The sequence below is a fragment of the Thunnus albacares genome, chromosome 12 (assembly GCF_914725855.1).
Source record: "Thunnus albacares chromosome 12, fThuAlb1.1, whole genome shotgun sequence".
NCBI classification, from domain to species: Eukaryota; Metazoa; Chordata; class Actinopteri; order Scombriformes; family Scombridae; genus Thunnus; species Thunnus albacares.
Window position 1 is genome coordinate 18,865,521 of NC_058117.1, and position 26,915 is coordinate 18,892,435.

The 26,915-nt window shown below is 40.8% G+C and overlaps 1 protein-coding gene across 3 annotated transcripts in view; it reads right to left on the reverse strand.

Annotated features, from left to right (window-relative positions):
• Nucleotides 1-767: 767 nt before the first annotated feature.
• The window catches only part of rock1 (Rho-associated, coiled-coil containing protein kinase 1), a 31,061-nt gene continuing 4,913 nt past the window's right edge, over nt 768-26,915 (reverse strand). The window contains exons 2-33 of one of the 3 annotated variants that reach the window (XM_044367637.1): nt 20,456-20,537; nt 18,076-18,176; nt 17,788-17,925; nt 17,499-17,674; nt 16,147-16,231; nt 15,799-15,943; nt 15,392-15,530; nt 14,343-14,434; nt 13,267-13,426; nt 13,062-13,140; nt 12,816-12,904; nt 12,455-12,503; nt 12,175-12,310; nt 11,614-11,705; nt 11,106-11,352; nt 10,528-10,634; nt 10,143-10,293; nt 9,230-9,390; nt 8,956-9,140; nt 8,216-8,285; nt 8,022-8,125; nt 7,636-7,801; nt 7,421-7,514; nt 7,250-7,338; nt 6,950-7,141; nt 6,697-6,862; nt 4,872-4,942; nt 4,646-4,734; nt 4,415-4,493; nt 3,975-4,236; nt 3,117-3,324; nt 768-2,381 (exon numbers count right to left, since the gene is read on the reverse strand). In XM_044367637.1, coding sequence (XP_044223572.1) covers nt 2,378-2,381; nt 3,117-3,324; nt 3,975-4,236; nt 4,415-4,493; nt 4,646-4,734; nt 4,872-4,942; nt 6,697-6,862; nt 6,950-7,141; nt 7,250-7,338; nt 7,421-7,514; nt 7,636-7,801; nt 8,022-8,125; nt 8,216-8,285; nt 8,956-9,140; nt 9,230-9,390; nt 10,143-10,293; nt 10,528-10,634; nt 11,106-11,352; nt 11,614-11,705; nt 12,175-12,310; nt 12,455-12,503; nt 12,816-12,904; nt 13,062-13,140; nt 13,267-13,426; nt 14,343-14,434; nt 15,392-15,530; nt 15,799-15,943; nt 16,147-16,231; nt 17,499-17,674; nt 17,788-17,925; nt 18,076-18,176; nt 20,456-20,537 — 4,008 coding nt within the window. In that variant the 3' untranslated portion in view covers nt 768-2,377. Of the gene's footprint in view, nt 2,855-3,116; nt 3,325-3,974; nt 4,237-4,414; nt 4,494-4,645; nt 4,735-4,871; nt 4,943-6,031; nt 6,082-6,696; nt 6,863-6,949; nt 7,142-7,249; nt 7,339-7,420; nt 7,515-7,635; nt 7,802-8,021; nt 8,126-8,215; nt 8,286-8,955; nt 9,141-9,229; nt 9,391-10,142; nt 10,294-10,527; nt 10,635-11,105; nt 11,353-11,613; nt 11,706-12,174; nt 12,311-12,454; nt 12,504-12,815; nt 12,905-13,061; nt 13,141-13,266; nt 13,427-14,342; nt 14,435-15,391; nt 15,531-15,798; nt 15,944-16,146; nt 16,232-17,498; nt 17,675-17,787; nt 17,926-18,075; nt 18,177-20,455; nt 20,538-26,915 lie in introns of those variants that run through there. The other 2 variants (XM_044367636.1, XR_006406393.1) reach the window with 2 other exon arrangements.

Sequence of the window (26,915 nt, forward strand, 5' to 3'; positions counted from 1 at the left end):
TGCAGGTTTTGTGATGATGAAACAAGTGTGTGATTGGTCTCATTCCTTCGTTAAACAGTATTAAACTAGCTGAAGTGACTTTGCTCACCTTTGTGAAGCCTGAAACCCGCTCATTGTTGTTTGCGTCTAATTCTGGCCAATTGAATTGCTTCCTTCTGTTGAGCGCAAAAAGGTTTGAACCTGCGTTTTTATTTTTTTACTTTGTCTACAGCACTCAGGACAGGTGATAGTTTTCCAACCACAATATAAAAAACCCAACTGAGTCTTTTTATTTCTGTGCACCACGGAGATGAATTAACCTGTGAGGAGCCTCCCAATAAGACCCTGTTCCTCCCAGTACAGTATATACAGTACAGTTGTGCAATTTTTCTATGCTGGGATATTATGTGTGGTAATTTGATTACACACACATTTTTATTTAGAAATATGTAACACATATGAACAAATGTGCAATAATGAAGGTCTTAAAACTACATTTTGACAAAGGGCCCTGTCTTCAGACAGGGCTTAAAGATTAGAGAAGAAGAATCCTCCTTAAAACCTTTATGTAAAGTTACTTGATATACATTGCATATTCCCATACAAAATTAAATAAGCGCAAAAAAGCTTACACACAGTAAGTCTGGTGCCCCTGAACTTATGGGGATCTGGGACACTTGACAACTTAGCCAAGTTGGTAATCCAGCCTTGAGATGTGATGCATCCATGTTTAGCCTGATCAATATAAAGTCATGATGTACAATCTGTAATAAAAACTGAGCATACAATGAATGATAAAGATATGTTTATTGACATATCTATCAGTGCGGACTCCAATGCAATTAACCATGCAAATTATCCAAGACAAGAGTAGATCATAGTTCCAGTGCTTTTTTTTAACTGAACAAAAAAGTTACAAATAAAAAGATTGCGGAGGTATTCCATAATCCTTATGTCTCTCTCATTATATACACTGTGGGGGGGTTTGCATTAACGGGACATTACCGTGTTAGAGAAACAACTTGTAATTGTTAACAGACAATCATTGACACAGGTAGGCCTCGCTTTAAGGTACACCATCCCGAAATTTGTCAAATGATATGAACTGAGTCTGGGGACTTTGTTTTTACACTCTAACTCTATTGCAATGTGTCCATAAAGAGGTAATCTAATATATATATTTTATATACTCAAACCACAGAAAGTAAGTTTCGATAAAACCACAAATGTGTGGCGATTTCTTAAAAAATAAATGCTGGAAGAGTTAAGATTTGTCTTGTTTTGGAGAAAAAAAAAAAAAAAAAAAAACAGATATGGCAGTAAAATCAATATCCAAACATTAAGGCACTAGGTGGGCCAAATGCTACACCTGTTTAGTCTTCTACAAATAATTTACAATTCAAACAGTGCAGTTTTACATTTGTTAACTTAATGTTTTCCTTTTGAACCATTTATCTATGAATCAATGTAAGGCAATACATTACAAAAAGAAAAAAAAAAAAACAATACAAGAAAATAATATTACAGAGACAATGTACCAAATAAACAGAAAAAAAGTCAATTAAGTTTTAGCACTCCTATATGCCATTACAATGGAGGTTTCCGTATGGCTTGGAGCAATAAAAATAATTATAATAATAAAAATAATGCATAGATTTAAATGATGATCTTGCATGCTCCTCACTCAATACTCAAAACATCTAATACTCATGTCCCAATACTCTGTCCCAACCCTGATAACTGACTTGCTGAATAATAAGAATAAAGGCAAAAAGGCCAGAGACATTTGATGAAGGCATCAGTCATTTTTGTTAGCTGAAAACAGAAGTATGCTTACATTTAACTTGAGTCTCTGTCAGAAGGGGAGAGAAAATTACAAAATAGATATTCATTTTTCCACCCCTGAGACACAACCACTCACTGCAGATCTGCAATCCCTGTATGACAGTACCTTTAACTGAACACATACTTGCAGAAGTCCCAGCAAAACCCCCTTTTACCTTCCGATTTCCATCAGAACTGTCAAATGATATGAAACACAGAATGCCTCCATAACATGAGTCCCTCCATCTCTCCTCTGTCCATCTTTCAAGACGACTGTGCCATCTTCTGGTAGAAATGGAGAGCTGCAACTTTGTGTAGATGGATGTTTTATCTCGAGGATGTGAGAGGGCTGAGGAGGTGGGAGGGGGGGTATCACGCCTCTTAATGTCCATGATGCCTTGTGTCTGACATGTTTTGTAATTTTCCAGCGCTGGTTATTTTCTGATATTTTCTTTTTTTTTTTTTTTACCGAATTTTCTACGTAATACAAGTTTCTCCATTTTTTTTTTGAGGATGAGGAAGGGGGGAGGAGGGAAAGTATAGAGTCCAGAAAAGAATCCAATGGTTCAGACGGTTAGCTGAAAGAAAGAACAGAGACAGGTGTCCAGTAAAAGAAAGACAAAATTATCTTTACCTTGGTTAGTAGCCCATTTTAAGTCAACATACAACAGGAATGCTGGTTTACAGACAATGCAACACCATTAACACCTTTGCATCATGTTTGACAGGTGATATAAAAATCCTTTAAGTGGACCAAATTCTAAGCAGGGTTGTCTAGTAAGTCCATAAGTTAGTTACTGAACCCAACAACACATTATTAGTGCCAATTAGAAAAACAAGAATCCCAAGTGTCAACTGGAAAAGAGCCCAGGAGTCAACCAACCAACCAAGAAGTGTCTCGTGTTAGAAACACCCAGGAACACAATTAATAAATAGACGAGTTTAAATCTGTAGACAAAGTCTAAAAAAAAACATCAACACTTTCTGAAGAAGTTCCTGTCAACAAGTGCTGGATGTTGTGTCTGCTGCTTGGAGGCTGGACTGCGCTCTGCTACAACACAGGAGACAAACAGCAGGTCATGTGACTGACTTGACCACATCTCAGCCCACCACATGGGATAAAATAAGACTTCTGACTTCAGCACACCCTCACTTACTCCTTTAAATAGTATTCTAAACCGTGCCTTATTATATGTCATGCACTTATCTATAGCCATTTGAACATTATAGTGTTTGGGGAAAAATATATTAATACAAAATCACAGTAAAAGAAAAAAACTTAGCAAATAATTAGTCCCGAATTGTCAAGTTACCTCAGCTTTCCTGTATTGCTTTTAGGGTTCTTGCGGAAGGACTGGTTCGGTCCGGAGCGAGTGGACATAGTACGAGGTGAGGCTCTTGAAAATGTGGATGGTGGGGTCTTAGGAATCTTCTTTCCAAGGTGGCCAATCCATTTCTTCTGCTCATCTTGGGTCAGAGCCAGCAGGAGCATGTCCCGGGCAGAGGTCACATCGTAGTTTACTGTGGAGGGGATGTAGCAGAATGTGTTGCAGATCAAGAATGAACTCAGACAGACAAACATGACCGTAAACCAACTTGCATTTCAAGTAGGGCTGCAATTAACCATTATTTTCATTATTGATTCATCTGATGATTATTTTTTTGATTAGTCGTTTAGTCTAAGAAATGTTTATTCACAACTTCTTAGAGGCCACGGTGATGTCTTCAATTTGGTTGTTTTTTCTTAGTAACACTCCAAATCCTGATGATATTCAATTATTTGTCATATATGACAAAGAAAAACAGCAAATCATCACATTTGAGAAGCTCGAACCAGAATTCTTTTTGGCATTTTTGCTTTTTCTTTTGATTATTTCAAGGCTGCACAACCAAATTATGACTGCAGTCTTTATAGCAGGGCTGTAACTGATGATTTTCATTCAGTTAATCGGACCATTATTTTCCTGTTTGGTCGATAAAACGTCAGGAAAATAGTAAAAAAAACAAAAAAAACAAAGCCCATACAATTACTGTCATAAAAGACTACGAAAACCACAGGAGAGGAAAACAATAAATATCGACTAATTGATTTATCGACGAAATTTTCTTTCATTCTCATGTTTCTCACATAGATAGCTCACATCCTTAGGACAGGACTGTTAACACGTTACCTTTGCAAGGAGCAATAACATCCTCCTTTTTGTCGAGGTGGTCCTTGTGGCACTTGACGTGGCAGCGGCGACACTCCAGGGCCGGAGGCGGCTTGAAGACATGCCACAAAGGCTTGGCGCATGCCTCGCAGTTGGAAGGGAAGTGATATAGCGTGGGGATGAACTCGTGGCCTTTGTGGGGGAGACAGTTGGTCTTGTCGCCCTGAGGGACCGTCTCCATGTCCGCCTCCTTCCTGCACTCTCCCTCGTTGGCATACAGGATCTAAATACGGACAGAAAGGGAGCACCTCGTCAGAAAAAATCTGCCTTAGCAGAAGTGTTGCTCAAGCTGAGCGGAAATGTTTATTCACAGAATATGACTTGACGTTTTGACGTCAGAAGTCCAGGCTGGATAGAAATATGTCAATCTAGAGAATCCGGGACAGGAAGGAGCCTCCTACCTGGAATATCCTTGGAATCTCTTCTGTCTCAGCTCGGTACACGTCTCCCTGTGTGACTGGTCTGACGTGAAACAGTTTGCTGCACAAGATGGCACAAAATTTGCAATTACATACCAGAAAACATACCAGCACTACTAAACCTGTAAACACAACAACATGCAATGTGCAACACGACCTCTGTGGTGACTCCTTTTCTTGCAGCAGCTAAATTTTTGATTGAGAAATACTTACTCGATATCTAGTACCATCGAAGGGTTGGACTGTTCCTTATCCTGCTCATCGTTGTAGAACAGAATCTTCTTGCTGCTCACCACCACATACTGCAAATATTGAAAAGACAATGAGAGGAAGACTGATACTGCCCTCAAGGGGTTTGGCTGCATGTGTTATGGCAGCATAACAAAGTTGAACAAGAATGCAGGTGAACAGAGGAAACACAAAATAAACACGAAAATACCTGCTTCTTCCATCCGTATCGCTTGATATTAGCGCGGTTAGGAATAGACAGCCAACCCTCCAATCTGGATTCTGAAAAGCAGCCCAGATGTGAAAAATAGTTACAAATACATCCTGTGTTTTAAAAGGCACTGTGGGAAAAAAAGGCCATGCAGTGATTAAATCCAAACTCAACTGGGAGAAAAGAAAAACAACAAAAAAACAAAAAGTCAAGTGACAAAGGTCATAGGGTAACTGTTTCAAAACACAGTGTGAACCCCTTCAGGGAGTTCCTGCCAGCGTTAGGGTAACTGCACCGGAGTAGGTGACAAGAGATGAGTTCAGATTCTCCATGCAGGAGGACAACATTAGACATGGGTAAGTCCTTACTTCAGCATGTTAACAGTGCATGTAAGATTTTATCATTTCAAATTAAGTTTAAAACGCTGTAATAAGAGTTTTGCAGTAAGAATTAGTATTTATTTTCTTTCAATTACAGCTTGATCACTCACTCCTTTCATAGAAACAAAGCTGTGCAGTAGGCTGTAGATATTATTCGGTGTTAAAATTATATCTAAAGTGCATGCAGCTGAAACAACACAAGCTAAACGGGAACGGTGAACTAAGAGAGGGGCTTTGTCTACTAAAATGTGTCATTGTGAGGGAGGTCTTCGTGCCCAAACGAGCAGTTCTTCTAGGTGAACATGCCAACAAAACGGTAACAAGTGTTTGAAGCACACAGTGCAATGAATTAAAAATGTCTTTTTTTCCAGTTTCGAGACACGTTTTGAAAGGCGTTGAGAGCGCTGTGGTAGACCTCACACAGGGTGTAGTCTGTTGTATGATGGTAACCTTTTATCTTGTGTGGTTACTTTACCATTGGGGCTGACCTCCTGACAATAAGCATCATCACATAACATCATTTATGTTATGTTTGAATTTCATTGGTCAGATTTTGAAAGCTACTTGCTCCTCCCACTCTTATCAGGCTTCTTTCAAAAGTGTTGCATTTCCCCCCGACAGAGATGGTTTTCTCACCTCTGGCAAAAGAATACTTAAAAATAAAAAATAAAAAAAAGAAAATTGGGGGCCAGAAAAAAAAAAAAAAAAAAAAAAAGACACAAACACACGACAGCTGCAGCACAGGCCAGGCAAACGGGGCTCGTCCACTTTGTTACTCACAGAGAGAAAGGAATAGAAGTTACAAAGATAAGAAGAGCAAGGAGAACCGACTGGACATGAGGGGAATAAAGAGAGAATGATTTAACCACAGACACCAGCATTCATGAAAACAGACCTAGAACAAGAAATATTCATATTTGTGTTAGAGCTTGTTTAGAGGAAAACATGAGTTTAAAATCATGATTTTTGAACAATTGTTAATCAGTTGTTTGTTTTTTTTTAAATAGAGATTGTCTCTGCTTTCTCCTTATGTAAAACCAAAAGGCACCTGTTTAATAGTCAATTAAACACTATAGTTATAATATCTTAATACCATGGACTTCAAACGCTGCTCTCTGACATTTGTCTCCTACTTTAATTAAGACCCAGCAGGTAAACAGTATGAATTGTATGCTACATATTGGACATACACAGTTTGAGTGTGTGTTAGAGAGCTGCTTTCTGGCTCCACAAGGCAAAACAGCAATAATTTCAAGACCCCTAAAATAATTTTGCACATTTCATACAATATTTCTACATTACTGTAATTCCACTCCCTGACTATTCATATGTTATTCATATGCTACTGAATTTGATTTCAAAACTTTTTTCAGACTTATTGTGACTGCCTTGCATAGTAAAAGTAGGGACAGCAGTGTCCAGTTAGCCCCCTGCGATAACCCTACCTGCGATGTTGCTGTCTGTCTCGTCTGTCTGCAAGCTGGTGACGCTAGAGTTATCCATGCGCTGTTGCAGGTCGTTGAGTTTCTCCCGAAGCTGCTCGATATCACTCTCCTTACTGTCCAGCTGCATCTGCAGCTCGTTGCGATATGTGCACTCCTCAGCCAGTTGCTGTTGGTAAGCAAAGACTCAAGATTAGAGATAAAAACAAGGAAAACTCTAGAATGATCATACCGTTTTGCTGAGATGTTAACTCACCGCCTGCATCTCGCTCAACTCCTTCTGATACTTAATGGCCATGTGGTTGAACTTCTCCTTCTCCTGGTTGAGATCAAGCTGAAGCTTGCGGTTCTCCTTCTCTTTCTTTCGCAGGTCAGCGGTACTGCCCTTCTTCTTCTGGTCCAGCTTCATGTCCTTGCGGTTCATGATCTCTGCCAGCTTGTTCACCGCCTGACGGAGTGAGGTGGGTAAACAGTTGGAAAGCATCAGCCACCGTTCTCCACTCGCATGAACAGTGTTTGCAAATAATGTCTAACTAAAAAAAAGATGCATCTTTACCTGAGTCTTCAGTGTACGCTCTGTATTGAGGACCTTCTCATAGTTGGCCTTGATTGCATTTGTAATTTCTTCCTTCTGAGCTGTATACTCTGAAAGGGAGAAGAGAGTTAGCTTGTACAACAGCCAAATTATATAGAGATGGGACACATGGAGGTAAACAACAGGAAATACCTTCTTCCTGAGTACGAAGCTTCTCGTTCAACTCGGACTTCTCTTTGCTGAGGTTCTCCACATCTTTGGTCAGAGTTTTATTGGATTCCTCAAGCTGCAGTGAAATTTGAATATCACTTTTTCCACTCAAAGTTGAGACAATAAAATATATCGAATAAGGTCATCGTACTGAATGTTCAAAACTAGCTTCAGAGAGACATTTTAGGTTTGCTTACTCGTGCAATAGTAGACTCCTTCTCCCCGATCTCCTGCTTATGTCTAGTTACTGTCTTCTTGTTCTCTTGGCTGAGCTCGAAGTACTGCTCCTCCTGAAGCGCCCGGGCGAGCTGCTCTGACTCAGCCTTGGTCACAGTCAGATCCAGCTGGGCAGACAGGGAGTCCCTTTGTACAGGATACAACAAATTTTATAGGTTAGTTTAAAAACTTGTAACCTTTTCACTTCAGCTTTTTTTCCCCCCAGCAGGCCATAATAAAAACTCAAAAAAAAAGGGCATAAAAAGTTTAGCTGGTTAATAAATATTTGGGTATTTATAAATATGAGTAACGGACTTGAGTCCTTCTACTTAGCTACAATGTGTATAAATAATATTTAGTCTCTTACCTTTCACTGCACAAGTCCTGCACCTTTTTATGAGCCTCTTGTACCTGCCGGTTCCTATCCTCGATCTCCTCTTTTAGTTCCTTGACCTGAGTTTTGTAAAGCGTCTAAAGAAGGAAAGACAGATAGTTTAGTCAGTAGCTTTCACACTGAATAAGGAGGGCAGAGATAAAAAGGGAACGGAGACTTTTACTTACAGAAAAATACTGTTCGGCCTCAAGCTGGTCCTGAAGTTCCCTCATCTGTCCCTCGTTACCTCTGTATTGTCTGGGAAAAAAAGGAAAAAAAAAAAATCAACCATATGCATTAGATACTTCATAGTCATTAAATCAATGTATCTAGCTAATTTTTTTAAGTTTGAGCATTTTCAAAACAACACATTTCAGCGAGACAAACAGAGCCAGCCTCTGAGTAAGCCCCGACAGTAAAATGCAAACTAGCATCACAACCAGCAGCACTGGCTACAGAGCTAGCCAGAGGATTAGCATTGGAGTGGATGGAGCCTAATCCTGTGGCGTAAACACAGTCGCAGTGCAGCTTTGGCATAGTCACCCTTTAAGCTGGAATAATAGTACTTATTTGAAAATAGCAGGCAATTGTAGGGCAATTGACACCTTGACTTCCAAAGAGCATTACTGGCCTGTAAAGGAATAACGGAAAATAAGAACTCTTGGCTGGAGCAGCTGCCAGTTTGTTTCAGAGTCAAAATAATCTGGCAGGATGGCACAAGTAACCTCAGATTTTCCTGGTCTCTTAAACATAACACAAGTGTTTATTCTGTTTATTCTCACTTTGATTCTGGTTATTTTATTCACATTACATGCAGACAACGTCTCCTGTGAGGTAGGTAGTGTAGTCTTGGATGGACAAGATGTAACTTAAAAAAACAAAAAGTAATCGATTGATTGTAAAATTCTAGTGCAGGAAGACCACTCACTTGGTCAGCTGTGCCAGCTGGAACTCCAGGGAGCGTTTACTCTCTAGTGCTGTGTTGATCTCCTGTTTGAGCTGCTTCTCTGAACACCGGAGACGGTCGATCTCCTGCATGCGACCCTTCAGCTCGTTCTGGGCCTGGACGCGCTTGTTTGAATCCTGTTCTAGCTGTATCCGCAGACTCTTCACCTGGAGAAGGAAGGTGTAAGAGTTTTAGGAAGTTTTTTACGGGTAAAGTGATTGAGACGTCTCCCGTGTCTGGAAGCGGTTTTACTCACTTCGTCTTCCAGCCTTTCCTTTTGCTTCATCAGCTGCTCCATCTTCTGCACGGACTGCTTGAGGTCAAACTCTAACATCGAGCACTGCTTCTCAACCTCCACTACCCGGCTCTCCGCTCGCATCCTCGCGCCGTTCTCCTCCGACATCTTCTGCTGAACAGCTGAGGGAGGACAGAGACGGAATAAGAGTTAATTCTTTGTTCTACAGCCGAATGACAGAGTATCAAGCAAAATGAATGAATGTGAATGCGTTGATCACTTGATATTCAGTAACCTCTACTTGACTCAACACATAGTATACAAAAATATAAGTGTGGAAGGAGAAATAGAAACATTAAGATGTGTTGAGATCATTTAAAAAATGTCTCAGAAACAGTTATAAGCTGGTAGCTCCTTTTAAATTCACAAAAGGAGAAAAATGCATCTGATATTAACCAGCCAAGACGCATTTTTCTCACAATTTGTAATAATTATAAATCAGTAAGCTTTGCCATGAAAGAAAACTGACACGCAAGGGCTTGAGTCTATTCCAGTATGCACTAGGTGAAAGGTAAGAAATCATCTAGCCAGATCATCACTATTGCAAAAACTGTTTTCCAGTCCAGCTTTAATATGCAACGAGACAATGTCCTGACATGCTGACTGGCTTACACTCCTAGAAATTCCTCCCACCCAAAACCCCCTGGAGGTGAGTCTGATTAGATAGTACAAAAGAAAGACGGAGCAGGAAAGAGGCTGATGGTGTGAGGAAAAGGTTAAATAAACTAATGTTGGAGAAGCGATGCAAATTAAGGAAGTGAGAAGGCAAAGTACAATAATGCCTAGAAAGAAAGAAAAACATTATTAACCGAATGGAAAAAGCAGAGTTGAACAACGGTGGAGTAGGGCATGCTCTGACATAGGACGGGCATACCATTCATGGCAGCTGATTTGGCTTCTTCAATAGACTCATATTTGTCGGTGAGCTGTGCCCGCGTCACCCTGTGCTCGGTCTGTTCTTGCTCCAGACGCTCCTGCAGGGTCTTCAGTTTGTAGTTCAGGTCTATCTCCAGGTTATTCTTTTCCTGTGGGGGGAGGGGGTGACGAGCAGGGAAAAACAACATGAAGCAAACTGAACACACAACTGTCCGCATTAGAAATATCACACCCCACCCCACATCGGACCTGCCGTTGTTTATATTACAAATTGGACTCATAGCGCATACTGTAAGAAACTACTCTACTGGAAGGTCTTGCACATGCACACACACACACACACACTTGGTAAACAATTATGACTACTGGAACCGATCGCATACCTTCTCCAGGTTATTGCTTCTCTCTTGGGCCTGTTTGCGTTCGGCCTCTACTTTAGAAAGGTTGAGCTTCAAGCTTTTGTTGTCCTCTTGCAGCCCTGTCATCCTCACTGATAAGAGAAGATGAAAAAGTCAAGATAAAGATTAAGACAAATAAACATGGTGTTAAAATATGAAGCTGGTACATTCACTGGAAATTTCTTTTTTTTACAGATATTTCACAGTTTGCAATATCCAAACTTTCACCACTGTTTTGGGAAATAACTTCAATGTCCTTCCTCCACTGACTTTCCTATTAAAAAGATAACTTGCTGGCAGATAAATCAGAGACTTATGTGAATACTGTGGGTGTTGTCAGTGCTTGGGCATGCCTAATATCAACAGGAGAATGAGGGATCCCAAATGTTTGAATGAGAGAGAGAGAATAACGTCAAGAGTGATTTGGAACCACTCTGAGATGGTCTAATATATTCTAATGCAAACTGCGATTTGGTCATGCTGTTGTGGATTTTAGCCATTGTTTTTCTGAACTTGCGTTTACAATCTGGTCTTAAGCCTGGTGTTTTGTGTCAGTGGGTCACCTTGCAGCTCCCTGATCTCCTCAGAGCCTTGGCTGTAGTTCCTCCTCTCTGAGTCCAGGGTGCTCTGAATAAGCAGGAGCTCCTTCTCCAGCTGGGCTTTCTCTCCGTCTACTGCGCGGCTCCTCTCCTGCAGCTCCCGGTTCAAAGTCTCCAACTGGCTCATTGACTTGGCCATCTCCGTGTGGCTCTTCCTCAGTCTCGCTGCCGTGTCCGACTCTGCCCGCAGGAGGTCGTTGGCCTCTTCCAGCTGTCAATCAAAACAGAGAGGACCAGAAGGGGAAAATATAAATTTAATGTGCTTTCCTCCAGGGATACATCCTCATTATCAGTACACTGAGGTATGATATAGAAAAGCATCTGGGAATTTCCTATTCCCTTGTTCCGTATTATTTTGATGATGCACTGCTCTTTTCTTTATTTGATGTGAGTGTGACTGTGTGTGTGACTGTGTGTGTGTGTGTGTGTGTGTGTGTGTGTGTGTGTGTGTGTGTGCATTTCAACTACATACCTGATTCTGCAGCTGGGCAATCTTGTCATTTGAGGCCTGAGAGTTCTGGCTTAACTTTCTCATATCTTCAAGCTGCTCCTTTAAAGTTGACACTGCAAAAGAATCAGACAGGAAATGGGTAAGACTGGGCCTCATTTCAGCTCCTATTTCAAACTAAAACAAAATCCCATCCCCAAAAATTCCCGATTAAAACCTTTTAGCATTAGCATTAGCACATGCAAATGTTTGGCCATACTATATCAAGTTTTCTATTCAAACTGCTTAAATGCTTCTTAATCCACTTAGTGTTGTCTTCTGTTGCAAGTCAATGGGAAAGTCAGATGGACATGTGCACAGTTTAACAGTTAACTAGATGTGAGGTTAGCAGTGAGCAGGGTGGAAGGTCACACCAGGATACCAGGTAATCCATCCGGAATATTTGTCTTAGCCAGATCAAATGTTAATGAGAAGATGAGAGCGTCGCTATGTTCAAATACTGACTGTATCATAGCGTCATTGTGCAATTATACTTTAACTGGAAGAGGGCTGAATCATACGCCAGCAGCACCTCATTATCTTTACCTTCGTTCTCCAAATTGCGTCTCTTCTCTGCCTCCTGGTCAGCTTTTCTTTGGTACTCGGTGAATCTGTGCTGCAGCATGATTTTGTCCTTCTCCAGCAGAGACATGCTGGCCTCGGCACTTTTCCTCAGGTTTGCCTGTGGTAACAAAAGAGCAGCTATGATGTGGCGGGAACAAACCAACCATTGACATATCTAATTATCATCAAAGTAGCGAATATTGTGATTTCATAATGTGTTGGTGAAAAGAATGTTGAGAAAGAAAAGGTAGCAACGTTTAACCTCTTCGTCCAGTTCTTTCATGATCTTGTCGATCTTGGTGTTCGAGGTCCTGGGGAGAACAGGGTTTGAGAAACCTACTTAGATATTTGGAAGATTTCTTGCAGAAAGATGTTAAATAATGAAAAATCTCAGGTATGTTGCTGCGTGCAAAAGTCAGATTTCCTGTTCACAAGCGACTCAACTCCTCTCCACATAGCTTTCTGCAATGCTATTATCTATTTTCTGCCCTGTCTGCCACACATTTAAAAATGCCAACTGCTCTATTAGATCAAAAAAAAAAAAAAAAAGACAGCATCTTGTCTTTAATTTTACTGAGTAAGCAGCAGCCTTTTTGTGTTTGAACAAATGTCCCGTTACATACCTGCATTTCTGCTCCAATTCATCCTTCAGCTGCATCTCACTGTGGAGCTGTTCCTCCAGCTGGTAGATTCTTTTCTGCAGGTTCTCCAGCTAAACAGAAACATTCAACAATCTTAGAAAATACACACACACACACACAGATATCACAGATTCCTCCATGAAGGGAATTAAAAGTCACCAGAGGAGATGGATCACTGGCAGATATTCTACATCTCAAAAGGCTTAAAAATTGTAGTCGTTTACTCACATGACTCTTGTCTTCCTTTGTGGAGCTGCTACGTTTGTCACTGGCTTTTGTGGTGGCGGTGGTGGAGCTGCGCGAAAGGCTAGAAACAGAACACATTTTTAAGAATCCTACGTTTCAATATATGTGCTATTATGTGGACAATTTTGTGTCATATGGAATGAAATTGACGCTTCTGCATCCATGCGGCAAAGTCTGGCGGACTTACTGCTGATTGCTGTAGTAAGTGAAGCCTACAAAGGGGAGCTGGTTGCCCACAAAGGCCTTTGGTATCGGAAAGGTCTCCTCTTCTCCCCGATCTTCCTCGATGTCATCGAAGTTACTGGTGTCGATGTCGCTGCTCAGTTCTGGCACTACCGGGGCAGCAGCTGCACATGGCACATGGAGATGGAAGATTCATGATGATGCAGGAAAAAACGGAGCCAGTTCATTACATAAATAATAAGTCACTATGTGTTAAAGGCGCAGTCTTTGATGCAAATGCCTCTCAACCAAAATTCAAAACAGGTTTCGCTCCCCAAAAATGATTGACGGGTCTTTTAATACAGACACTAAGGTTTGACAACACATGAATCTTCTATATAAATTCTCTATAAGGCTGTTTATCAGTAAACACAGTAGTAAAATAGATCTATAATAAGACATATGCTTAGATTTTGACTTATTTCTCTATTTTGTCTCTATCATTATCAATAAATAGTTTCTTTTTTTATCTGTCAGAACTGTATTGGAGGTAGATTACCTGGGACTTGCCTGGATAAAAAGATATAGAAAACAGTGTTTCAGTTTTCTGTAACCTGTGAGGGCTGCGCAGAGTTTTTCTGGATCACAGATCTCTTTTGAAACCCTCTTTAAATAGAGGGAAACCAGCCAGCTAGCAGAGCTGATCAGCCATTGGAACGACAGGGGTGGGTGGCCAACACCAAAGTGCTGACTTCAGCCTAGTTAAGTATTAAATATAAACCCACTAAAGAACTGACTGTAGCTACTGGATTTAGCCCTACATTTCTAATCTCTCCCTGCTCCAGTGTCGATCCCAGCGCATTAACATTTGCGATGGACTGCTTCCCCTTTTGTTGGCCTCAAAAAATGCTGTGCTGCCAATTATTACTCTGAGCAGGAATTGCGTTGGGTCTTGGAGAGGATACTGAATGAATGCCTCGTCTACAAGAATTTCCTGCAACTGTCTGTAGTAGGTCAAATGGAAAACATGATGGCCTATTGGCCTATTGCAGTAACAGTGTGCACGCTGCCAAATGAAAAGAGAGGTGAAAATGTTCTTACTTTCTCTGATGTTCTCCCATGTCCACTGATCGTTCTTGAAGAAAGGATGCCTCTTGATCTCATCTACACCGTTACGGCCGAGACGAACCTCCCTGTAGGGGTAAGGAAGGACATACTTAGTTTTAGGGTTGTAGTCTCCTGGTCGACTAGTTGGTCTCGTCCAACAGAATTCTCATTGGTCAAATAATTGCTGTGTTACTTTCATAAGTGGAAAAGTGCTACATCAACAGCCTTCCAGGATTAATCTGTTATTTCCTGTGGCGGGAGGGACAGACTAACAAATTACCTGTGAAAATGGGGATGTATTCAAAACACCTCTGTTGTTTTCAGAACTTTGAACTCAAGCCCAACCTAATGGAGACTCCTAGGTCTAACTGTACCCAACGTTTACTGAGAGTTTACTGAATCAGTGTTTCTCCTATATTTGATGCCAAAAATAATATAATCCATTCATTCGGAAATCAATAGCGTTTGGGAGTCCCTGTGCAGTGCTGTTCCGGTACGTGAGTCAACCTCTGTGTCGTTGCCTGGGAAACTATTGGTAGCGTAACTCCGTTAAGGAATAAGGCATTGGGTAGTATGTCTGTGTAGCAAGTGGGAAAGAGTGAGTGGCAGGAAAGTGACGGTGGATGCGAGCGGAGCAGAGGAAAAGGTTAGCAGTAAGTTGTCAATCTGGAAGTAAATGTACAGTAAAGACTCCAGTGTGTCAGTTAATAAATGTCACGTCTGTTGTTTCCCCAAGTGCTGGAAAAGTGAAGGGGGTTAGCTCCAAAGTTAGCAACAATGGGTTAGCCTGACCTGAAGACGCAAAAAAGAGAAATAGAGAAGGGAGAAATGTGTAGCTGCTGAGTTCACTGCGCACTCTGTCCCGTTACATCCAACCCAAATATCTTTTATGTTATAATGTATATTTCTACCAAGATTCCTTCCACAGAGTGTCTCATAAGCCAGAGAACAATCAATGTCCAAACAAGGAGAGGGTTTTAAGGTATGAACCCTCTTCGTGATTCAGTGTTCGGTAAGTCACTTCTTGGTAAGTCACATCTAACCTGTCAGTCAGGAAAGCACAGATGAGATTCTTGGCATCATTGGAGATGTCGCTGTCATCGGGAAAGGTCAGGGCGTTCTTGTGGTTCATAATTTTGCTGTATGTCCCAACCAGTGAGTCTGCATAGAAAGGTGTGTCACCTAAGAAAAAAAAGAGAGCCATGGGTTACAGATATCTCCACAGTAAGAAAAAATTTCAGAAAACATACATACTGAAAACAGGAAAAGATGCAGAACGTCTTCTTTTTTTTCTTTAAATGTATACTAAGGTAAAACTTTACCAGGGTTTCGTTATGATTAATTAAAAAAAAACACACACACAACTTCATATTACTAGTAAGATTTATGAGTGGTATAATAAAATTAACCTGTAATAGTTGACTTTTTCAGCAAACAATCAAAAACTCACCAACTAGCATTTCGTACAGGAACACTCCCACTGACCACCAGTCACACTCTCTGCCGTAGTAGCCATCTCCTCCTTGGGATTTCAGTACCTCAGGTGAAATGTAATCAGGAGTTCCCACTGCTGTGTCACATCGTACCATACCATCCTGAAAGGGGAAAAATATTTTTTTAAATCTCCCCTTTTTTTATTACTTTATAGAGATAATTATTGCATTAAAATAAATTGTCAAAAATGGAGCAGAGTCCACGATGTTTATCATAAGCAAACATCAAGACTATTTGAACTTTCACACTTCATCTATGTGGTGTGAGAACAGTTTTTTTTGTTTGAGGGAAAATGAACTGATACCTTGTTCATTTTCATGCAGGTCCCAAAGTCTGCCAGTTTTAAGTGGCCTGCTTTGTCTAGTAACATGTTATCAGGCTTCACGTCCCTGAGAAGGAAAAAATAAAGTGATATCAACACACAAATAATACATTAAACTTAAGCATATAACAAGGAAACTGAAGCACTTCACGTGTTTATGTCTATGGTTAAGATCAGAAGTGCTTGAGGGTGTGAAATAGAAAAGTAGCTGCAGTACATAAAATCAGAATTTAAATCCCAAATAATTGCTGTAAGAACACAACAGAAATGACAACAATTAAAGCAACTACCACTCGCCTATAAGTGGTTTGGGATACAGGTAGAGAACCTATATATTATACTAAAACACAACGAAAAACATAAAAAAGAATGCATGACATATGACATTAAAATTGAGCAAACACTGGTTTTGTGATTAAAAAATAAAATCAGTGTGGAAGTTTTTGTACTCTGACCGTCCTGGTGCTTCCTCCTTCCTTCCTACACACCTGCTGCTTCTTCCCACTTTAACCTGAACAACAAACCAGGGGTTGGTGCTCTAGTTGGATCTGCACAGAGAACCGGGGCTAGCTGGGAGGCTAGCGGAGCGTTAGCTGCAGCATTGCTGGAGAGAAACACAGCCAGCTAGCCTCCACTAGCGCCCCAGCTATCCCCAGCTCTCCATGTGGATCCAACTGGAGAACCAACCCCCGGTTTGTTATTCAGGTTTAAGTGAGAAAAAGCAGCGAATGGAGTGGAGATTGCAGAGGAAGCAGCAGGACCGTAAAGGTCAAATAGTCCGCTGAGGGAATTACCGTCAGGCAGCAGTGGAGAAGGCGACGAATATGCCTGTTATATCGTCAGAAATGTTAATTTTGGCCTTCATCAGCCGATACCGATAACGTGCCGATATTATTGTGCACCAGTGCATCCATGTTTTTTTTGTTTGTTTTTAAAAAACAGGATCAAAATTGATGCCGCAATACAAGAGATATTTCTTTTTAGGAGTCTCAGTTTTTAAACACATGCAGCAATGAAGTATGCAGAAGCTACAACACTCGTATGCAACTAGCATTAATGTTAAAAACAGTATAACAAGTGGATAATTTCCTGCTGATTAGAACGCCCCCTTAGATCATAAGTTACCACCACACATACAAGAACCATCAAAGATAAATTTTATATTTTCATCTCGACATTTCACAAGCACTTCCAAGCAGAGTTTAAAGCATTAAGGATTACTTCACAAAGGTAAGAAACAATATTTGCATTGCTGTTTGACTGCAGCTGAATCTGAAAACCAACCGAAGAATAAAGATAAGGAGATGAGGAAAAGGCAGAATTTTTGCCGTTACCTGTGAATGAAGCCCATAGAATGGATACCGTCCAGAGCCAGCACCACCTCAGCCGTGTAAAAGCGGGCCCATTTCTCTGGGACGTCATAGTTGCTCATCAGGTTAACCAAGTCGCCACCGGGCATGTATTCCATCACCATGTAGAGGTAGCGGTCATCCTGGAAGGCAAAAAAGAGCTGCGGAGTGGAAGAGAGGGAGATATTATTAGTCAGTGCCATTCAAGAATGATGATAGCTTATGTATGTGACCTGCACATAATACTGGTTAAGTAGTTTGAGATGCTTTTTACCTGCACCACCCATGAGCTGTTGGCAAAAGCCATGATGTCCCTCTCCTCCCAAAAGAAAGCAGAGTCCGACCTTTTGATCATCTCAAACTTGCTCAGCAGCTTCATGGCGTATACCTTGCATGTGGCTTTGTGTCTTACCTGGAAAAGATGAAGAGGTGACGATCGAGTGATGCTCAATCACAAACTTAAGTAGTTTCAGAGCAAAACGTGTATTAATTATACCACTGCAATACTTAAAATGCTTATAGATGCAGTGTTATTCAAAAAAGCACAAGATGGCATACTTACCAATTGCACCTCTCCAAACGCACCCCTCCCGATAACTTTAACCACCTCATAGTCTTCCGCTTTCATGCGTAGGTCACGGATTTTACTAATGGTTTCCTTATCTGGAAAAACAAACAAGCAAACAAAAACGTTAATAGAAAATAGACGCTATGCAGGACACTATACTCAGCAACTTATTGCATTGACCTCACATGATGAAGCTGAGGCATCACAGCCCGAATCTATAGGTGACATAATCAGCAACTCAAAGTGAATACTGTAAGTGCCTAAAAGAGCCGACACGTATGTATCCTGTTTTTTCTGATTAAAATACAGTCTATTGTGGTTGCGTTTCGAGTCAAATCAGTGCCCTGCTATCCTATTTTTGTAATGTTACCACATTTTAGTTGTCATGTAATGTTTACATATAGCAGAGGCCGACTTTCATAAGAATATCCAGTCTCTTGACAAACAGAACAGAAAAAGCGGACAGCGCCTCTGCACAGCTGAGGGATGCTGTTTAGGGAAAAGTTTGTTGCTTACTGAGAGTTGGCCTCTCCCTGATGTAGCAATGCTAGCTCCCCTAGGGGAGATTGTATACACTGTTCAGCCAAATTTGGTCATAGTTGAACTAGAGGGATAATTTTCAATTCACATGGGTCACAACTGGCACGGGAATGCATGGAAAAGGGGGGGCGTAGAGGCATCCGAGTTCAATTGATCTAAAAATAAAAAACCAAGAGCTGTGCTATTAGAATAAGAACATTTCAGAGTGAGTCATTTCCACTTCCAGAGGTTCCCAAAATCATGATCCCTACTTGAAAAATCCCAGAGGGCAAAAATAACACAGAAACCATGTTTAGAAATGGTACAAATAGGATTTTATGTTGCTGTTACAGAGAATATACTTGTGTGTGTGTGTGTGTGCGTACGGGGTTAGAGGAAGGTTATTTCCAGTAGATCCACGCATACATAGAGTAGAGCAATCAGCTGATATGATCGGGGTGCAAAGCGCAATACATGGAGGGAGGAATTCAGAGTAAAGAGCCCTTCAGGCAACAAATGCCATTGAGGACCAGTGTCTCACAAGACAGCCAGTCCATTACTCCATATCCATCAATGCAGTTCCAACACTTGGCTGCTATACACACAAGTACTGTACCAAGAGTAATTGAGGAGATGCGTAATGGCAGTTTTTGCCGAAGGGTTCGCAGAAGCTTGGGTTGATATTCAAATAAGAAACATTAAATATTTTCTGATAAAAAAAGCTTACAGGTCCTGTTAAGGCTACATTAAATGCTATTACATGGACTAAAATAAACCCTCAACTCTTTAACATGGAGCCAAGAAAGAATAACATTTCCTCTCAGCCATGTTTTCATAAGGCAGGCTGCCCCCACCTCAACTACAGTCATTACAAATTAGTATATGATTACTGGCAAATAGGCACTGATTACTAATCAGGGTAATGTATTTCTGCCACTGTGGACATAGTGAGAGAAGTTTATACGTGCGACAATCTGTGACGTCTATCACAAAGAGCGCACAGTGAACGCGGAGCACCGATCACTTCCCCGTGAAAGCAACCCCTACCCGATTCATTCCGCACGTGAATACAATTCTCATGCCCTGTGCACGGGTTTCTTTCTTTAAAGGAGAGCTATGAAGAGTCTCTGTGAGAAACTCAAACAAAAAAGAAAAAAAAAAAAAAGTGTTACGGAAGGCTGCAAAAATGTTGGGTTATGATAGAGATGAAGACAGAGGAGGCAGGGAGAGTAAGCACATGTTTGGTTATAGGTGTTTTGTTAAATTAGATGTTTCTCTATATGTAATATATGTTTGTCTATATGTAATTCAGAAGACAAATATTCCCCAAGATCAACACTGATGCCCTGCCCCCACTCCAGTCATCGTTGGCTCAAAAAAAAAAAAAAAAAGAAAACAAGTTCTGTGATTAACATGTTAGTTGCTAATTCTTAGAAATGTAAATGCTTGTGCCGTTGTATCAAGGTGAGCCAGTCTGAGTAAGATTAAGCTTCACTATCAGCTTTGGTAGTGTATGTTCTGGTTTGTCTAACGCATAGTTAGATGGGGGTTCCCCAGTGTAAGGGCACCGCAAAAAAAAAAAAAAAAGAGGAGCCATCCCGACAGGCATCATGTGGGTCACCAGCCATTTATGAAAGCCCCTTTGTTGGGGACACTAAGCAGCAGACACCTATTGTGTCCAAGCCTGCATAGAGGCGGTGACCCAAAAACAGCCTTCTTTTTCTGGGCCTGGGCTTATACCCATATGTAACAGGGGGGACTGCAAAGCACAAATGGTTAAAGCGAGAGACACGGAGGGATCGACATTTAAAAGAGGACGTACGAGGGGGAAAAGCAATGACGAGGGGCTACTTACATCTATTCAAAAAGTTGTCAATGCTCTTGTTTTTCCTCAGGGCAGGGAAGTCAAGGTCGTACACCAGTGCATCCAAGCCATCCTGAAGAGAGAAGAGAAGGGTTAACAAGCAGGAAAAAAAAAAGCTACACAGTCTCTACTACTCCTAACATCACAGGCAACATGTAAAAAAAAAAAAAAAAGGCAAACACAGTGTCCGGTCAGGCTGTTTGTCTCTGTGGGACAGCTTTGAGCGGTCACTTCTGCACAAAGCTAGCTTCAAGCCTGGATTACATTAATAATGTCTGGGAGGTTTTTAGCTTATTACAAAGAGCCGGATTTCACTGCTACTGTAAACATTCACAGTGTGTTACAGGGATTAATAACAGATCTACTGGTTGCATGTAGTCTGCAAAGGTCTATGTAAAAATCACTGAATCATTGTTGTAAGTCCAGTTTAATGCTAGAAGACGATATTTAAAATGCATGCCGACTAAGTATACATGAGGGATTGGAAAATCTGCTTTCGTTTGGGTTTAGTTAATACAATAACAAGCATATTACAGAACGAGGTAACCGAACAGGTCTGGTTTTAATGCTGTCAGTTATATGATGGATGGCCATGCAGCTGAAATGACGTGAAATAAGCCTGCTGCGAAAAGGTTATGACGTCCAGACGCTAGAGTCAGCTGCTGGACAGAATTGGATTCATGAGTTATATTACTGGAAAATCTATTCTGGAGCCAATAATGCAGACACAGACATTATGAAAATTATTTCAATTTGCATTAAAAAAAAAAAAAAAAAAAATGGTGGATGGAAAAAGCGAACGCCTGGTACATTTCAAAAACCCAACTGTCATTCTGGCTGGATGACCCAAAAGCCATATTTCCCACCCTGGTTACAAAGTTTCTAATAAAAGCAACTGAAGGAACTAAGTACCTTTTGATGACTGAGGCAACAGGGTGGTGCCTAACAATAACCATACAGTGAGGTCAACTGTGTGACTTAACAATACAAGGCTGCAACACCCACTGAAAACACAGAAGCTACTCCTTCTTCACCGGTTCCTGACCCTCATTAGGAAGCGCTTTCATAATAACTTGAGTAGCATCATTCCTGTGAGGTGTGAAGACGGGGCTGAGTATGATGGTGTCGATGTAATTTAAGAGATAAGATATCCTTCTTGGAAATCTATGATATTGGAATTCTGCGATTTGTAAACAAACAGTACAGGCTATCTTGCCTCGAGCTAGGTAGGAGCATAAGTGCTACTGGCGGGATTTAATCTAATCTTCCATAATCCAGAATGGCTGCAACAAGACAGGCACACAAACACTTGAACACCACATACTGTTATGCATTCCTTCCAGCAAGTGTGAGCCAGATGTTGAAACTGAGTATCTTTTGCCACTTTGTTACAGGTCAACTAGCCTACGTTTGCTTTCTTCAAAAAGTCAGAGAAAAAAAATACTACAACTAAATTGCTTATAATAAAAATAAACCCACTTCATTTCACTTGTAGATGCAAGATACATCATCCCTGAACTCACTATCAGACCAGGAATCTTGTCATTCCTGTACTGTGAATGATCTTCTGTTAACTAGTGACACATTTCTTTTTTGCACCTCTGAGCAAAACAATGATGACACATGGTGAATCAGCAGCTCAGACAAGGAGAGGAATCCTCTTAAGTAACTCTGCTGCTTGTGCTCAGCAGTGGCGGTCAGGGCCGTACCCCCCTCTATGAGACATAAAACAAGCAAACGCCCTCTGGGATGGGTGGAAGCAGGGGAGAAGGCAGGTGGGAGGGGAAAAAAAAGGGAAAATGGGAGGTGAAGAATGGCTGGTGGGAAGGATAAAAGCGACGGAGACATTCACTGGGACAGAATGAGGGAAATTAATGAGAGAGGAGGTTGTAATCGACACACATGGCGACGCTGAGAGCCATCATCTGCTGAGCTTTAAAAAAAAAAGCTTTAAGCCAACTTTCAGAAGGGAGAATTCACACATAGATAGACCACTGGCTGGGAGAAAAAGGGGGCCTTGTTGGCCATTGAGTATCCAGCCAGCCTGCACTGGAAAAAAAAAAAAACCTGAAGAACTGAGTCCTTCAGGACCCTAATCACAAGGCTCTGTGCTCAGCAATGCACGTTTGCATAACTTCCTGCCGCAGAGAACTCTGGACAGCCACAGTAACATTCCTTAACAGGACTGTACACGTCAGAGAGCTATTTTAGGTATGTGGCCAAACAAGTTCTCAACAAAAAGTGAAGGAAGGGAGGGAGAAAAAAAAAAAAAAAAAAATCCATCCCAAGTACAGAGTCACATAGTGAGCCTTATTTTCAATCAGTACTAGTGCTTAACACTATGACGGAAAGGAGGAGGGAGTGGAGGGCTGTGCATGTGGGGCCGGCTACTCCAATGGGAGAACAAATGAAGGAAAAAACAAAGAAAAAAATCAGAAGACAGCCAAGGCTAAGAATCTCCAGTGACAAAAGAACTCAGGTATAGTGAGTGGGAAAGCACACTGTAGCACAAACTACAGACTTTAATTGTTACATGTAGCTGATTTTACGGAACAAACTGCACTATATTAAATCTGCAATTTAAAGCAGTAAGTGTGAATAACAATGGCTGTGTGAGAAGCAACTGTTCCGAGTTTGAATCTCAGCATTTGCATCTGCGCTGTGGTTTCTACTGGTGATCCTAGTGGAAAGAGGGACTGTGTCAAGGTATTTGTGGGGGATTGTATTTAGAGATGCGGAGGTGTTAAGAGTGGGCGATATAGATAAAATCCTCTATCGCCATAATATATGATGACATGGTAAATTTTCTAGATGCTAATCCAGCATATCTAATAAGTGACATTGAGAAAAAAAACGCTTTCAAAAGACCAAACTTCAATTCCTCACATCAAGGTATCAATATCAGTCTGTCTGCAATATTAAACAGACTCTGTGTTTGCTTATTAACACATCACACACACACACAAGTAAGGTCACCAGGTTTAATATATAAATATTAAATATCCTGTAGTCTGGTGGCTTATTTGTGATCATCAAGGTTGTAGTTCAATGACCAAACATCATCTGTGTTGTCTGGCTTTGACTCTCAGACCGCTCTGCCAACGGACCAGATGGAGCAGCCAATAGCCCCAACATGGCTCAGCCAAAAATCATCCCCGGGCTATGCTAACAAATATAAGTGTGATGGTCCAGAATCACTGACGACACTCTTTCTTGGCTAGTAATTCACATTAATTTCACAGAGGTGAAACTGTTGAGCACATGTACTGAATTTGAGGCTGTGAAATTTTCAGGAACTCAGAGGTTTCTGTTTACAGGCAAACAGAAGGAAACAAAGCATCAACAATAAATATGTGAAGTATGAAATGGGGGGTGGGGAATGATACAGTGCTGCAAATAAATAGTAATAATACAACAAGGGCCTAAATTCTAAGTGCATATGGATGTAGCCAATAGCCACCAAGATATCATAATACTTTGTAGAGACAGCAAGAATCAACCAGGCAAGAGTATATTAATCAACAATATTAATCAAGTGCAAAACCTTAGAGACACTATGGCTAGTAGAGAGGTAGAAAATAATATTTTGGTCCTTATTTTTAAAAATGTAAACATCCAACAATGACTCATGAGTTTAAAACAAAAGTTTTACTGCAGTGGAAAAACAAACAAACTTTCTGAGTCAGCACACCTGCTGACAGCTGTTTTATATGATAATTTATGGTCTAACTGTATATAAAGTAGTTGAAACTAGCTCCACCTCCAGCAGCTGCAACAGTAACATGCTGCTCTAACACTGATGCTTCAGTATTAATAATATAATGATGTCAAATATAATAATACATCAGCCAGAAGGACCAAACAACTATTTTAACTATACTTAACTTTGACTTTTTAACCACATTTTTCTCCCTCAGAATGGGTTCTTATGACGTGCTGTGTGAACACGTCAGAAATCAAATGTATTTATTGTTGAATGAATGGCTTCATTCAAAAGGCAGAGTGAAAAGCCGACCGTCAGAGAGAGAGGGGAGGGGGACGGGGAGATACGGTATCGTTTTACTACGGAGATAACAGAGCCTATTTTAATAATAGTGTTGCACTTGGTCAGTGTTATGGGTCTCTCATTTGTCATTCTGATGTAGCGACACTACAGGGTAACCAGGCTACCTGAGCTAAGCCGGCTAGCATACATACTGTACACGAGCATGTTACAGCTAAGTGGTGCGCTGCCAATACTTGCCGGGTGGAACTCGTGCTCTAGAATCATTGTTCTGCACGTCGGAGTAAGTGGATTATTAAACTATTTTGACGGTAATTGTTTGGGTCAGAGATCATATTCTTCGTTAGACTGCATGCACCGAACTGTAACGTCTGAACCTTGATGGGTCGGGACAAATTCACGTACCGTTACACCCCTGATAACTATATATTTAAAGCTTACCATAAGCAATATTCCAACAATCTACCCTAATAGAAGCAGAGCAAAACCGTGCATGAAATTCACTCAGTGCAATAAGCACTGGGCGGTAGCAGGCCACAGGCTATGTTTCATTATGTGGCAGTCTTGGGAAAAAAAAAAAAAAAAAATCACTGGGAAAAACTAGAGCTTGCAGGGCTCCATGTTATCCTATTTCTGCTGATGCTGCTTCAGGCAGAGGGCGACACATCTCTGGGATTACTAAATAATAATAATAATAATAACATGAAAAACCATCTCGTCGCACTATTAATGGAATGTGGTAATTATGCAAGTTTTAAAAAATGTGTATAGCAATACCAGTGGTTGACATTACATATGGCAATTATTTCTTTAAGCTTTAGGGGAGAGAAATCCACACACACACATACACACACACACACACAACACACAAGCTCTTTTCCAGACATTTAAGTCTGAGTTAAAATTTCCATGGGAGATTCATCCACATCATCCCTTTCTGCATGCCAGAACAAGGCATGTGGACTGGCCTGAGTCGAGCCCTACTTCTCACTTCCTTTTCTGCCACCTCCTTCAAGACAATATGCTTTCCACATGTGAGCAATTGTGCAGACAGCCATTCGGTTTGCAATGCAAATAAAGGCAGTTTCATTGCAGGCTGGGCCCCGTGTAAACACGAATGGGATCACACAAGCCAATGAAGCCATTCAAAGCATTAAAATACCACATTACTTCCTTGCTGAAAGCTTTCAGGTACAAATAGAAATGTAAGGGGATACAAATCATCTGTTCTGGGATATATCAATTTGGAAAACTTAGGAACTCATCAGTCAGTTTCACTCAAGTTTTTTTTTTTTTTTTATACTATGCACTTGGTCCGAACTCCTTTTGCGTAGTCCTGCTGTATATAATATCTACTGACAGGAAATCCCACTTACCTAGAAAGCCTGCATATCTAACAACTCTACTGGATAAATGGCAGTGACAGTGAACCCAGGGGTGGCAAAACAGGGGCATTCCATTTCCTTATGAGGTCCCAGTGAGCGAGAATCACTGTCACAAATGCTTTCATGTCAAAATATAATTGAGTTATTTCAACAGTGAAGAGCGCTCACGTGTTTCCACTGACTGAGCTCTGGATTCTCAAGCAAAACTCAAGTCTCCTTTCCTGCATTGCCCAGGATTTCTGACCTTACCCGAACAAATAACTATCTTATTAAACATTCACTCAGTTCACTTAGACCATCTTGACTGGATAGGGGTCGCAGAGTCCTTTGTAAGTGGGACAAAGTAACTGGATTTTAGCCCTTAATAACTAAGATAAAAAAAAAAAAGCAGGAGGCTGTAAAGTTCAATGGGTAAATCAAAGGAAAAAGCGTTCCATTATTAAAAGAGTGGATCATTTTAGTATGCATTCCTGCACATAATCAGTCAGTTGAGGGAATGCAGAGCTACAAATAGCTCAGCCAATTGTTTTTCCCATAGCTGAATAGCTGAGGAGAGCAGTTTACAACCGACAGCCCTGAACCTTTCTGACAATAGGGATGGATCAAATGCTGACAATAACCATTACTACAAATATGTGTTTTTCAACTTGAGATGGAATTCATCATTATAGACCAGGCCAGTGGTTTTCCCGGTGTTTTAACCAATAACTAACTTAGACGTTGTTTATAAAATTTCTGTCTATTTTCCAAAGCCTACCAAACTTTATTCGACTGATTTTCCTGCTTCCAGACAGCAAGCTGTGAAAATTAACTTGCAGAGACTTGAAGTAATCCACCACCATGAAAATTTAGTCACTTATTTTTTTTTTTTATCAAAGTTATATTAGCCTTGCAAGATATAATGTAGCTGTGAGCAGAGACAATTTGCAAATAAAGTGGTGGTGCATTCAACGATGCTCTGACATCCAAGATTCCAGTAGTTGTTTCCAAATCTGTCATTCCTGGCAGCCGCATTACCGTGTGACAACAACAAGGCTGGGCAACATGACAAAGAAAAAAAAAA